At 44.1% G+C, this 14558-nt stretch overlaps 2 protein-coding genes across 2 annotated transcripts; one reads left to right on the forward strand and one right to left on the reverse strand.

The window, feature by feature from the left end:
* Positions 1-5181: 5181 nt before the first annotated feature.
* Positions 5182-8605, forward strand: LOC133904892 (pyruvate dehydrogenase E1 component subunit beta-3, chloroplastic-like). The gene is made up of 4 exons (XM_062346532.1): positions 5182-5443; positions 5596-5684; positions 5792-5838; positions 7339-8605. Exons 1-4 carry the CDS (start codon positions 5368-5370, stop codon positions 8309-8311), a joined length of 1185 nt encoding a protein of 394 aa, XP_062202516.1. The 5' UTR covers positions 5182-5367; the 3' UTR covers positions 8312-8605.
* Positions 8606-11384: 2779 nt separating this feature from the next.
* LOC133905046 (probable transcriptional regulator RABBIT EARS) lies at positions 11385-12427 on the reverse strand. Its single transcript, XM_062346742.1, has one exon. The coding sequence runs from the start codon at positions 12180-12182 to the stop codon at positions 11649-11651; it is 534 nt and encodes a 177-aa protein (XP_062202726.1). The 5' UTR covers positions 12183-12427; the 3' UTR covers positions 11385-11648.
* Positions 12428-14558: the final 2131 nt, after the last annotated feature.

The raw sequence follows: 14558 nt of genomic DNA on the forward strand, positions 1-14558 counted from the left end.
TATTTGTTCAATGTTGTGAGATGATTGGAATGAAGATGTCATCAACTCGATGCATCGAGCGGGCTGTTTTCAGTAGCAGATTTTTCCTTTTTTTGGAAAATAGCAACACTGTCAGCTCGTGATAAAGAACCGATATTGATACTCAGACTATCAGTACTGATTTTTTTATCATGAGCCAGCACTGATAGTCTGAGTATCAGTGTCAGTTCTTTGTTATTGACCAACATTAATACTTATTATCAGTGATGAGTAATCGTCAGTGCCAGTTTAAAAACTACCACTAATAATATTTTTGAGCTGGCACTGATGATCATTTCTGTTGTAATGAGTGTGAGAGAGATCAGATGGAATGAAGTGAGAAAAAATCGTGGTTGTGCCTTAAAAATTAATTAGGAACACACTTGTGTATATCCACACACAACCTAACTGGCTATATATTCTAGGTAGCATGCATCAACTTTGGCCCACAACCATACCGAGGTGGTGTAGCTTGGTTGAATTCCATGTGTTCAATTAGCTTTTCAAAAGGGGAATTGCTTTTGGGATTTCCCCCCTTATTCTTTTTCTGGACTTGGCATATGATAAGATCAAATTCAATTTATGAGGTAAAACTCTTGGAAAGGTTTCATTTTCCATGTGAGGTTAGAACATGAGAGAGATACCAATTATATTTAATTTGTGAAGGACAAAAAGGTTGTCAATGATACACTGAAACCAAGATTTCATTTGACGATTCAGAGACGGCCGAAAGGCCCGGTTCATGACATCTATTAACACGACAGGAGGTGCCTCTCATCCCAACTATAATTTCACCCTTGTGGTTGCGAACTAAATAGATGTACTACGAAAGCCTCAGCTCGCCACTATCCACAGCTAGCCAGCTCGATCAGTAGTGGCTCGACTGTGATTCACACATCCAATCAGAATGGGATGGGTCAACTGTGATGACCAGACGTACAAATGCAAGCAATCCATGGCAAAACCAAACTGAACCTAGCAAGCTGTGCTATGTTAATGAACTTCTTTCTGAACATCTTATCATTCAGTCACTCGATCATTATCACAGGAGCTGGACACTCTTGTGCTAAAGGTATCTTAGTTTTAGTTTTAGATTATAAGAATTTAATTTAGTCTGTAGAATTTATAAAAACTTGTTCTTACTGTATTATGCACTGTAAAATTTTATAGTACAACTTGATTTATGTATTACGAGAATTAATTTTTATATTATGATTGTTTGTTTTTGTTTTTGTTTTTGTTTTTAAGACTAAAATCTATAATCAAAATTAAAAATAAATATGACCTAAAAGCGAAAAGCAGTGCATCGGGTGAGAATGATTGGGAGCTAGCTACCAGGTTAATTCGGGACACAAACAAATGATCAACACCAACAAATTAAAGGAGAGTACTAGAAGCCAATGTAGATGCAATGCAGTTGATATCACATCGAAATGGTCTCCGGCCCTGATTCCTTTGTCCTCGATGTGTTCTGATGATGGCTCATCAATAATTGAGCGATTTAAGTATCCAAAAAACTTGTGTGCTCCATGGCCACAAGTGTCACTCTAGCTACTGCCTAGCTAGCTAGTGTCTGAGAGCTAGCTTGTGTGCTCCGATCCTGGCCGTTGAAATCGATCTGGGAAGTTGTAAGGTCCTATTTGTCTAGGTTTTTACGAGCGGTGGTCTAAAAATCCGTTTCTGATAAAGTTTTTCTAAACTTATTTTTATCTTCTCAAGTTTATATAGTAGTAAAGATTATTTTTCTTCCCTGAAACTATAATCAAAAGCCAATAAAAACATGCTATTTATTTGTGCTTCTGATTTTTAAGAAACAAGCCAACAAACCGAGCCTAAGTTTCTGATCGACCAGACCTGTTTGAATAGTTTCAACCAATGATATTAATTTATGCATCAGTTGATCATCAAATCGTTACATCCAATGGGTATGGTATATATCGATCAGATATATATCAGTTTGTATAGAGCTGATGCATGCATGGCAGTACGTACCAACTCTTGTAAAATTTCATCAAATCCGGTATCGATCTGTTGGACAGTCGGAGAGGTATATGCGTAAACTGGACTCTTTTTGCCTCTTTCTATTCCCGGCGAAAGAGAATTACGTTATTATAAACCAACTTTTATCTCGTAATCACGAGTGGACAAGTGATCGCTGTCGAGAGGGAAAACGTGCTGAATTAACTACTAGCAGTAGTAGTGAAGTAGTATATATAATACTCCATTACGTGTAATAGCATGTACTCCACGACATTACGTGTACGTGACTGGTAGGTACCACAGATGACACCGAACGTACAAGAGCTTGATTGGTTCTTGCTAATCATGGAGTACAAGAGCTTTTAATTGATTGGCAGTTAGCACGTGTCGAACAGTACATTACCTACTAATCCATTCGTTTTTCAATACTTATCACTTTTAACTTAAACACGCATAACAAGATATATCAAAGATAAAACAAATTTTAAATGTGAAAGGACAAAAATACTCTTAGAAACTAGCTAAAATATTCTAGAACCTACCGTAAATAAATGGATAAAAGATATTTTGTAGGAATAAAATTGAAAACTGTGTCTAAAAAACGTGAAGTGACAAGTATTTGAAAATAAATAAAATAGTTAAAAGTGACAAGTATTAAAAAAGAAATATCTGCTCATGACATCCTCTCAAGTCTCGCCGTTGGATAAACTTAAGTAAGTGCAGTTAGCTAGCTAAGCGTAGAGATATTTAGGTCAAGTGAATCTAAGCTGTCCAGATTTTACCGCTGTGAAAAGTTTTATGCAATAGCGTTTCATTGGATGAGAAAATCCCACTCACCTGGAAACGAGGTATTAGATTAGAATTCGACGGTTGCTATCTATTATTTGCACTTTTACACCAGATAATTTATTTGCACCTAATATTTCTCTATATAAGTATGTATTTATTTCCCTATAGAAGGGCAACTTCTAGATTGTTCTCTAATCAATTCGTGACTACGATCGAGCAGGATTAACGTAGAAAACAATCCTGCTTCTAATCGCGTCCATTGTCTGGACTTGCTTGCCGCTATAGCACATGAGCCCTGAATGGATCAACACGTGTACGTGCCATTTCTTGACCCGGATCGATGCTCCCTGCCCTGCTATCGATCTTATCCGTTCATCGCTTTTCCGCCGGTCCACGTACGGGAAATGCAAACACCTACTTGCGTATGTATAGTCTATTTTGATCTTCATTTTTTTAAGGTGCAATATCTCGATCGACTTATATTGAAAGTAAGGGTATCAAGAAACATAACATAGAAATAAAAGAAGTATGGGACTCCAGCTTGCCAGACCTGCATCGAGCTACCAAAGTGTATTAGCGCATCAAAAGCGGAAGAAACATTGATAGAAGCTATCCTATTATAACAAGAGTCCATGAGCCTAAATCTCATAAACATCTCAAGGTGGGCTCTCAATGGGAGTGAATTCACATATCCATTCTATAATCCTCATCGTGGCACGGTCACTTTGAGCTTGTCATCTTCTTTGAGCAGAGAGTTCTAACTTTGCACGAAGGAGACAACAAGATATAAAACTTCATAAGGCTTGTTTTGAAACTTTATCTAATCATTATTTCGTTTCTTGATCATCATAGCGCTCACGTAAGATCTGCAAAAAGGAAGATGCCTAGTTTTTTAGAATTTTTGAAAAACCTCATGCAAGATTTTTTTTAAAACCTCACGTAGCCAACTCACTCATAAGTCAACCACCTAGCACGGTTAACATTCCATCCAAAAACCTCACGCAAGACACTCTAGATGCACTGAGTAATAATACAATCGAAGAAAATGTAACTGACATTTTCTAATTTACTGCACGTGTTACATCTCTTATTCCTTTTTCACCCTCTTTTCTTAAGAGAGTGACTGAAGAAGCTTATAATTATGTATCATTAGATAAAAAACACTTTAATTTTAATCATCCATCTTTCTCATCTAATATTTATCTATTAATCTTAACACACGTAAAGGGTTTTGATTAGACTTTCATTGGGCCGCGAGGTGGACGGTGCAGTGGCTGTGCTCGCCGTCAGCAGCGACCGCGACACGAGGCTCGTACAGTCAGAGAGAACAATGCGACCTAACCTCGCAGCAAATAAAAGATAGGAAATCACGCATGCACGATGTTGTAGTACAATAAATATATATTTTGTTTGAGGAATATGACTTGTGAGAGCTTTATTACTCACTAATAGAGTTATAATCTATAATAATTATATCTACAATACAATCTGAAAAGCTATACAAGAGAACATCAGTGCAATTACCTTCCTTAGCAAAATTAGCTACACAAGTCTGTAGCTCTGTTTTGATGACGACTAATATTCTTAAGTTCAAGCTCTCAATGCCCTAAAATCAGCATCTTCTCCCACTTCCCTAATGAGATGGGCATCTTTTGATCTGTCCATCTCACTGCTTCTCAACACCCGCAGGATTACCTCGCAATTAGATTGAGAGACAATAATCATCTTTTTATTTCACAGAAAGATGGAAAGCGTTATATTTGCCAATGATCAACGGATGGAAAACAAATCATCATGGCATTTATCTGTAGGTTCTAGATTCTACTGTGACTTTACGCCTTTTTAGTAAGTTCTAGGTTGTTCACCGAGTGTCTTATTCAAATACATTTTTGTTCAACGGTAGGGAGATAATTGGATGATGTGGCACTCTCTCTCTCTTATGCCTCCTTGGGTTCAGCTTTAGTAGAGAAATAAATAAAAGACTAGATTTCTCTTATTAGAATTTCCTTTTATTATTTGGGCTGAATCCTCCCCAGCGGACCGGCCCATCTACCCGGCTGCCTCCTGCTCCGAGCCCTCCGGCCCATCTAGCCCCGCACCGGCCCACCTGGCCCAACCTTCGCCAGCCCGCGACTAGCAGCGGCCGTACAGCCCTGGCCCAGACGGGCTTATTGGGCCAGCCCGCGCGAGTGGACAGGTCCATCCAAAACAGGAGGCCGTCGTCGATGGAACCGAGGCTCGAGCCCACCCCGTCTACACCCGGTTTACAGACCCGTCCCTGCACCTCTGTGAGATGGCCGTCGCCTCCGCACATCGCCACCGTCCAAGTGGGCACCCGTCGTCGTCGGTCCATAGACCACGCGCACGACCCCTCCTGCGCCCTCCGCCTCGTCGCGAGAAGATGCTGCTCGCGTCGCCTCGTGCTCTCCGCCATCCCCACCTCGCTTCCTCCTCCTCTGCCACCGCCGCTCTTGCTTCGCTGAGGCGAGAGCACCGCCCTGTATAAAGCGCCCCACCGCGCGCGTCCGCAGCAGCACCGCCTCCACCACCCGCAGACGAGCGCGAGACGAGACGGTACCAATGGCGGCCGCCGCCTCCTCCACGCTGCACGGCGTCGGCGCCGTCGCCCCTGCCAAGCCTAGATCCGCCGCCTCAGGTACGCGCCCGGGCCCTCCACACCAGTCGCCTCCTCCGCGGCGCCAGCCAGCGTGGGGCAACTCGCCACCCCCCCCCCCCCCCCCCCCCGGGCTCGTGCCGCGCGAACCGGCCGGCGAAGCGGTGAGTGACCGATTCACTTGGCCTCTGCAGTGGCGACGAGGAGCGTGCGCGTGGCCGCGGCGGCGAAGGGAGCGGCGGGCTCGGCGCGAGGCAGGCTGGTGGTTCGCAACGCCGTTGCAGTTGCGTACTGGCTTCTTCTTCCTCTGTGATGTGCTACGTGGTGAGTGTGCTTGCGCTTTGTGCACAAGACTGATCTGTTTGCTCTGTGGGATTGTGCTGTGCGCAGGCGAAGGCGAATGAGGCGGCCGCGGCGGCGGGCTCCAAGTCTGGCGGGTAAGATACTGAGATGTGTGCTATCTACCTGCTTTCACATCTGGCATGGTTATGATTGCTCTCAAACAATTCTGTTAGGTTTAGATGTCACTAGGAGATTTAGCCTCGGATGCGATTGTATTGGCGGGCATAGTTGTCCTGGAAATGTTTATGCTCGATGATTTATCGTCTATTAGTAGGACTCGATGAGTGGATATGGAAGTCTGCTTGTTTGCAGCTTAATGGCTGCTCGCGTGCTGTTTGTCTGAAATTTAGCTGTGTTGCTGCTCGCATATGCTTTAGCTTTGTTGGAAGTAAGATTAGATTTTTGTAGTTTACAGGTTTCTGTGTTAATGGGAGAGATGAGCAGAGGGAGATAGGCTGGGCCTTGTTTCTTAATTTAATGCTTCTGCAACTTCCAAATATAAATTGGGAACAAATGGGCGAGATTGAACTCCACCAGGTGGATTTGCCCACAAACTCGGCGATCATGAGCAACACCCATTCCCCTTTTTCATTAATCCAAGTTGGAGCGACTCCAGTTTGTATGGATGCACATTTGATGTGGTTATCACTTATCAGTATGAAATACAGTAGAAGCAGTTTCATGATACAGTCTCGATGAACACTGGGTCTGACTTCTACCTTCAATGTTCAGAGATCTGAACAAGAAGTAACTGATGGGTGATCTTAATCTTGTCCAATTGGAACGTAAAATTGGTGCATATCATAGTGCTAGAATAGTAGAATTATAGCATTACATTTGTGCTGAACTTGCATTCAGAATTATAGCACCACATTTGAAATTGGCCTTCAGAGTGGCTCTAATTGAATGAGCAAAGTTATTGATTAGAAACTTAAAAGTGCATATTCTTTCAAGTGATCTGTGCCGACAAGACATGAATGTGGAAACAGTAAGATAACTCTTCAGTCCTCAACAAGGGGATTAGGATCTATTATCTGGTGTTTGGATTTGCCAGCAAAAATGAACTTATCTTCGTGATGTCTCTAGTGGAATATGCGAAGTTTTCGTTTGATAACTTAAAATGCCTTAAATTTTCAAATGACCCTTGTCAACAAGTTATAGTTGTGACTGGAAGTGGACTGTTTCCTGACATATAGATGTATTGGTTCAAAGCCTACCAGTAGGGGACAACCTTGAACCTGCTAGATTCATAAACTCAGAACTCAGCCATGAACATTGGGAACTGGTAAACAACAGCATACAGCAGTTTTCGAACAATCAGTGTACCCCAGTTGTCAGCAGTAACCATTTGGTCACCACTGGCAATCAGAAATCTATACTTTGTTAAGCTTTGTTACAGCAACAAAATATGCTACTGGCTTGCTGATAAAACATAAATGGACATAGAAGTTTTGTTCTCTAAATGCAATTTGCTTTATGTGATAGCTATTGTCGCCTTTATGAATAAGTGATGTTGAAATTCAATCCATATATAATTTCTATTTCTTATGATCATCTACACGTGCCTGACTGCATTGACCTTTTCTTCTGTTTAGGCATGAGGTGCTGATGTTTGAAGCCCTTCGTGAAGCCTTGATAGAAGAGATGAATTTGGATCCCACAGTGTGCGTCATGGGTGAAGATGTTGGTCACTATGGAGGTTCATACAAGGTGACCAAGGGACTGGCTGAGATGTTTGGAGATCTTCGGGTTCTTGATACCCCTATTGCGGAGAACTCCTTCACTGGCATGGGAGTTGGAGCAGCAATGAAGGGACTCAGGCCGGTTGTGGAAGGCATGAACATGGGTTTCCTTCTCCTTGCTTACAATCAGATCTCCAACAACTGTGGTATGCTTCACTACACTTCAGGTGGTCAGTTCAAAATCCCAATTGTCATCCGAGGCCCTGGTGGTGTTGGCCGTCAGCTTGGTGCAGAGCACTCACAACGACTTGAGTCGTACTTCCAGTCAATTCCTGGCCTTCAAATGGTTGCTTGCTCTACTCCTTACAATGCTAAGGGCCTGTTCAAGGCAGCCATAAGGAGCGAGAACCCTGTGGTGTTGTTTGAGCATGTCCTCCTCTACAACCTGAAGGAGAAAATTCCTGACGAGGAATACATTTGTTGCTTGGAGGAGGCTGAGATGGTGCGTCCAGGTGAGCATGTGACCATCCTCACATACTCTCGCATGAGGTACCATGTGATGCAGGCTGCCAAGACATTGGTGAACAAAGGGTACGACCCTGAGGTCATTGACATCAGGTCTTTGAAGCCATTTGATCTGCACACGATAGGAAACTCGATCAAGAAGACCCACCGTGTGCTGATCGTGGAGGAGTGCATGCGGACAGGTGGTATTGGTGCCAGTCTGAGGTCGGCCATCATCGACAACTTCTGGGACTACCTAGACGCCCCCATCATGTGCTTGTCATCACAGGATGTGCCGACCCCCTATGCTGCAACTCTGGAGGACGCAACTGTGGTGCAGCCTGCGCAGATTGTGGCCGCAGTTGAGCAGATCTGCCAATAATTGGAGTATGACGACATTGTTGGGTTATATATGATTCGTGGATTCATAAACACTGTGTTCTGTTCGCCTTGTCACGTAGTGACCCCCATTGTGCCGTAGACATATATTCTATTTCCCAATGCCAGAGCCATGCTCTTACTTACTAGTGCTTTTTTGGCCAGTCTGTTCATTCTGCAAAGTTCGATACCCCATGTTAGTTTTGTACTCCAGTGTTGGGTTTGTGCATTCGTTTGTCTGTGATCCGTTTCGACGAACATTCTGGGGTTGGATATATAACTTTGTATGGTTTCTTCCTTTTCTTTTGTTGATTTCCGGTTTCTTCGGAGTTTTATTACTCCTGCATTTGCTGATTGCATCTTGGATGGTCTTATTTCCTTTGCCTAGTTTCTATCAAGATATTCACATTTTCACATACGGTGGCTAATGAATACCGACACTTTTTTTGTTCCATGGATTGCCTGACCTCTGCGCCTTGCCTCTGGGATGAACGTTACATGGTTCATCTTGTGTCTGGTAAACGCCGACCCGAAGCTATGTGGTCGTACGATCTGAGATCCGACGGTCGAAGACGGAGGTGCATTCCAAGCATGTATCAATCATGCGGCTGACGCGCGCTGGGTTCACAAGCGTACAGGAAGAGGACTACTGCTGCCATGGCTGTTTCACTGTCTCGTGTCACGGGGAAGAAGGCCGGAAGTTAGGATGGTGAACTGATAAGATTCTTATCTGTCTACAAAAATTCTCATAAGACTCTATCTATATTATTTATCTCGTAATTTAATAGCTACACTAAAGATGAGAGAGTAGATACGTGTTATTATTTGAGAGATAGTATTTTATATGATCGAATCTTATAAAATTTGCTTCCGATAAATAGTGCCTAGTGATGTGCCATGGCATGCGTAAGAGATGTAGGTTAGGTCAGAACTTAAAAAAAAAAAAAAATCTGATTTTTAGCTGGATGAGATCCATGTGATGGGATGGGCAAATCTGTTAGAACATGGGGCACGACGAGACAGGCTGCTTCAATTTGTTGGAAAGAGCAGTAATAATCGATAACGCATCATGCAAACTGCGTCTCAATTCTCAATTGGTTTTTCTTTCTCTGAAGAAATGGACATCAGTATCATGCGGTCACATTGGCGCAGTGGTGCAGACCAAACTCAAATGGTTTCTCTGAAGATCATCTACGGTAAAAAAGAAAAAAAGAGCCAGAGTTACTACTCTTACCGGGTACATACATACCCCGAGCACCGACAGGGTTCACAAGATCGTTCACCGACCGAATGCCGCTCCCGAACGGTTTTGTTGGTTTTCACGAAAATCGACGAAAACGATAAAATTCGGATAAATTTTTGCTCAACTTTGAATTTTAGTTTGAATTTTTTTAACTTGACCGATTTACCGGTTTCTCAATACGAGCCGCAGCAAATCGACCGAAAACCTCGAATAGCAAGCAGCTTCCGTCGGTTCAGTGAACTTGCTGACTACTGAGCGTGCTGCTGCGCACGGGCGTCGATGTTGCATTGCTCGGCGATGACCTGTCGAGGTAGCTTGCCCATTATAGGAACTGTGTCGCCCGGGAGCTTTGCCATATGTAGGCGGAGTCAGAGGACACGGGCGGGTGGCGACAAAATTTAGGCACCGGTCGTGGAGAGATCATTCACGGCATGACACACAAAAAAAACTGGTGAGCCACAGTGGGGAGGACAGGGCTGTCACTGTGCGGTGGACCAGCCTCATGGCAATGGTGGACTCTGTGTGTACAGGATTATCCATTCGTGTTTTTTTTTCTTTTATGATTTTTTTTTCTAGAGAATCAGGACATGTTTGGTTCAACGTCCCAGCGCGTCCTATCAAAAGTTGATACGTCCACACACGAAAAACCCCTATTTGGTTCAACGTCAACACGTTGGCAAGCCACGTGTCGCCTGTGCTCTGCACCCATGTTAGTTCATTTTCACGCCCATATACAGGCAGAACGTGGCGGCCAAATGCTCTGTCAATTTTTTTTTTTTTTTTTTTTTTTTGCAACTCCAGACGCGGCCTTAGTATTGAGTGCTGTTTGGTTGTTTGAGTGGATGGACTATTCCATGCGAGTACGTACTCTGAATGTAACCATGTTTGGTTTCTGTCTGTAGTGGGATCAATAATCAGTTTATCACCATATGGTCCGTCCATCAAAAGTACTATCTGCAGTGTTATAGAGGGAGTGGTTTCGTCGCACTATTGTGCGAAATATTTTCCAGTGATCGTGGAAAGATTTTTTTTCTTTCCGAGAACCGATCGTGGAAAGTTCACTAATTGAAAAGTCTAGTATAGCCTCAAATAAGTTTGGAGTGCAGGCCAGCAACTGGTTGTCATTTATGACTACCTTAAATAAAACTCACCAGAGGTTATATATATAGGACTAAATCCCGGTAAAAATAGACAAATAGTCTGGTTAAATTTTAGTAGAATGTATTGAGGTCTGTTCGGTAGAGTTTTTTTTTCTATTTTTTTAGGAAAATAATTTTTTAAGAAAAATAATTTTGTTATTGAAAGTGATTTTTCAGTAATTATTTAGATTAAATTCTATAAAAAAAATGATTATGTAGAGAAAGTAAATTAGAAAAAACTAGTTTTTTAACTCTAGCATCTAAGTTCATTTCACGAAATCACATAAAAGCTAAAAGCTGTAAAATGCTATTTGATAGAACTGGAACTGGTTTATGAGCTCTACCAAATGCTCTGAGTTAAATCATAAGCTAGCTCCTAAGGAATTGAATTCAGTTGAAATGGTCATGGAAATAATGGATCGATCGACCTGTGTTCACCCGTAGACATTGTTTTACAATTTGGTTCAGTGTAGTAACCCATCTGTTCTCCCTGTCAATCCTCAGACAGATCTAGTCCATCCATAAGGCACTCTGATCAGTCATGGTCATGGCCATATTACAATTTACAATGCAAGATCTTAAGTACTCTCACTAAACTAATATTATATATGGCACCATTAATTCCAGCTAAACTTAGCATGGACAATTGATGCCACAAAACTAGCAATTAGCTAGAACATTAGAGAAGGGGAAGGTGCACAAACATACCACCAAAATGATACATGTGCTCAACGTGCACTTGCTCCTCGGGCCCTACAGATGGGCACAGCAAATTTGTACCCCCAGCCAGGGCAGCATTGTACAACAGCTTCAGAATTATTACAACGGGCACAAATACTAGACACACTAGTTGAAAATGGAGAACCAAAGGAAAGAAAGAAAGAGAAATCACAAATACAAACACAACACCTCACACGCTCGATCTCAGCATGAGCAACTAACTAGTTCGACGTACGTGGCTAGAGCTTCAGATTGAGATCAACCTGCTGCCTCTGATTCTCGTCCCCCGGTGAACTGCCACCGTCGCCGGGGTTATAGTTGGTGGTGCAACGAGGCACTCCGTTTGCTGTTGCGTCGTCGTCGTTGATGTGTGCCATCTGGTGGTGCCGGTGCGACCGACACAAGTGCGAGACCGAGATCGGCGCCATTGGAAGTGCCTGGTTGGCTTCCAGAACCATGTCGTCGGAAGTGGTTGTCGCGGCCGGAAGGTAGAGGCGGGCGTTCCACCCCACGCTCCTCTCCTTCTTGTGCGCGTTCTGATGCCCCCCTAGCGCCTGCGACTTGAGGAACTTCTTGTTGCAGAAGAGGCATGGGAAGAGCCTCACACCACCTCTGCCGCCGGCGCCGTTGCTGGCCCCATCAGAAGCGGCACTTGCGGCAGCGGAGTCAGCAGGAGAGGAGGGTGCCGGCGATGTCAGGCCCAACGTCAGCGACAGGCCGACGATGTAGTCGTCGTCATCGGCGGCAGTGGCCAGAGAAGGAGCCGCCTCCATCGAAAGAGCAAGGTGAGATTTACAAGCTTCTTCTTCTCTGTGTGTGTGTCTCTCTCTCTATATAGATCAATAAAAAGGGATGGTGCACGCTGCTTCCATGAGTGAGCTGAGCTCTTTGGGTTTGGATGGTGAGTGACCGAGTGTTGTGAAGGAGGAGGTATATAATAGGATGGATAGCTGAGGATCGAGAGGCAGAAATGGCAAGCTAGCCCGGCCACCATGTCCCAAATCTGCTGGAGTTGGGTTATTGGGAGGGGTATTCCGTCCCACCCTGGTGGGGGCCACGTCAACAGACACGGAGGAAGACGACAAGCAAGTTTGGTGCTTACTCACCCAAAAGGAACTCGAGATCATTGCCACAGAGATCGTAGTTGGTGGTGATCAATGTCACACTCATGTGGACTTGCAGGTCACATGTGATGATGATCCATATCTGCCAAAAGAAAATACAGTATGGGGAAAAAAGTTGAGGCAGTAGGAGTAGCGTGTCATGGTAATCTCAATTACGCTTGGTCCTTGCTTTGTGTAAAAAGTAGTAGGAGTAGCGTGTCATGGTAATCTCCATTACGCTTGGTCCTTGCATCGTGTAAAAAGTTAACACAGAGATGAAGCTTGCACGTGTGAATAAAAAAACTAGTTCTCCTGGTGACTATCTTTGCAACAGAACATATGTGAACGCCCAGGGATGAAGCTGTCAAAATAGCTCGAGCTTAGCTTGATTTAAGCTCAATTCTATCTTGGTTCCAATAATAAAGGAGACAAGCTCGAGCCTTCACAGAAACCGGTCAAGCCTAACAAACCAAGCTCGAACAATTCAGTTAGGCTTCGAGTTTGTGTCGTTGAATTATGCTAGTAAGCATTTTTTTTAGTTGAAGTAATGTTATAGATGACCTTAATCGAGCCAACCTTGGCTTTTGATATCAAATGTATGATCTAAAGCCGTAAAAAGAAATTGCGTTCCTATATATTGTTGCCAAGCATACTCGAGCCTAGCTCCAAGCTAGAACCCCAACCTAGCTAGGCTAACTCGAGCTCGGCTCGTGCTCGAGTCAAACCTACCTAGATCGAAAGCACGGCTCGTTTACAGATCTAGTTGGGAGTTTCAGATGATGAATTTTAATTGTTAAAGCTAATGCGCCTTTTATGTGACAATTTAAGAGCATGCACTAATATTGTATCATGATTTGAAGTAGTCCACATCATTGTAAAGCGCGGAAACATCACAAGAGTTAGTGGGCAGGAGTTGTCACGCGCTGGAATACTGTAGCACGTGACCAGATAAGATTGGTTGTATTGATTGTTAGAGTTAGATTTAAATTAGTGCTTTGTATGCCGACTATATATATAGCACCTGTCGTGATTAATAAATTAATCAAGTCAAAAAAATCAATCTACACTACTATAGAACGGGTCATATATAGCGTCTCATGAGTGCTAATTCAATAGTAATCACTACTAAAGACGTATCAATGTCGGTTCTTAAACTCTCGCGCACGAACAATGACCGAGGAGCTAAGAACCGACACTGATAGTCACTATCAGTGTCGGTTACAACCAGTAACTAGCACTGATACATCAGTGCCGGTTCCAGCCAAGAACCGGCACTGATAGTTGATAGCAGTGCTGGTTCCAGTGCAGAACCGGCATTGATGCTTCAGACCCAAATAAAATTTTCAATCCAACTTTAACTCACGATCATCACGTCCGGCTCGGACTTATCTCATCCGGCTCTCGAGCGCCTCTCTCTCCCTTATCTCTTTCGTCCACATCACCTCTCTCTCTTATCTCTTTCCTTTCTTCCACAAGCGGACTGGTGGCACACGGAGATGGAGAGAGGGGCGAAGGAGGCGAGGGAGGAGCTAGGGAGAGAGACCGGCCGAGCTCGTCGGCGCCCCGAGGCTGAGTGGCTAGCTAGTAGCATGATTCTCGGCCAAGCGTCTAGCAACGCGAGAGGACACACGAGCGGCTGGGTGCGGTTCTTGGCCGAGTGGTTGGCGGCGCAGGAGGACACGCGAGCAGCTGGTGGTGTGGGAGGCGAAAAAGGCAAGTGGAGTGGCTGTTCTTGAGTTCTTTAGTTTTGACCACCCCTCATTTCTCATTTGATTCTCACTGTTTCTGTTGATGAGGAGCTGCTTGCTTTGCGTTCTTGCAGTCCTACGCGTCTACCTCGGTGGCCACTCGCATGGCAAGGAGGGAGTTGCGCTGGCGTCCAACCAGGAGCGCTCTAGGAGCTCCCACTACGAGCTCCTGGGTGTCGTCCTGTGCAGCGAGGAGAGGGCGACGGGCGCCATCTTCTACTTGTACACGAGGTACTTCAACGGCTTCGCTGCGACACTGGAGGAGGACGAGGTGATGGAGATCTCAAGCACGTGTTCT

The sequence above is a fragment of the Phragmites australis genome, chromosome 22 (genome assembly GCF_958298935.1).
Source record: "Phragmites australis chromosome 22, lpPhrAust1.1, whole genome shotgun sequence".
NCBI classification, from domain to species: domain Eukaryota; kingdom Viridiplantae; phylum Streptophyta; class Magnoliopsida; order Poales; family Poaceae; genus Phragmites; species Phragmites australis.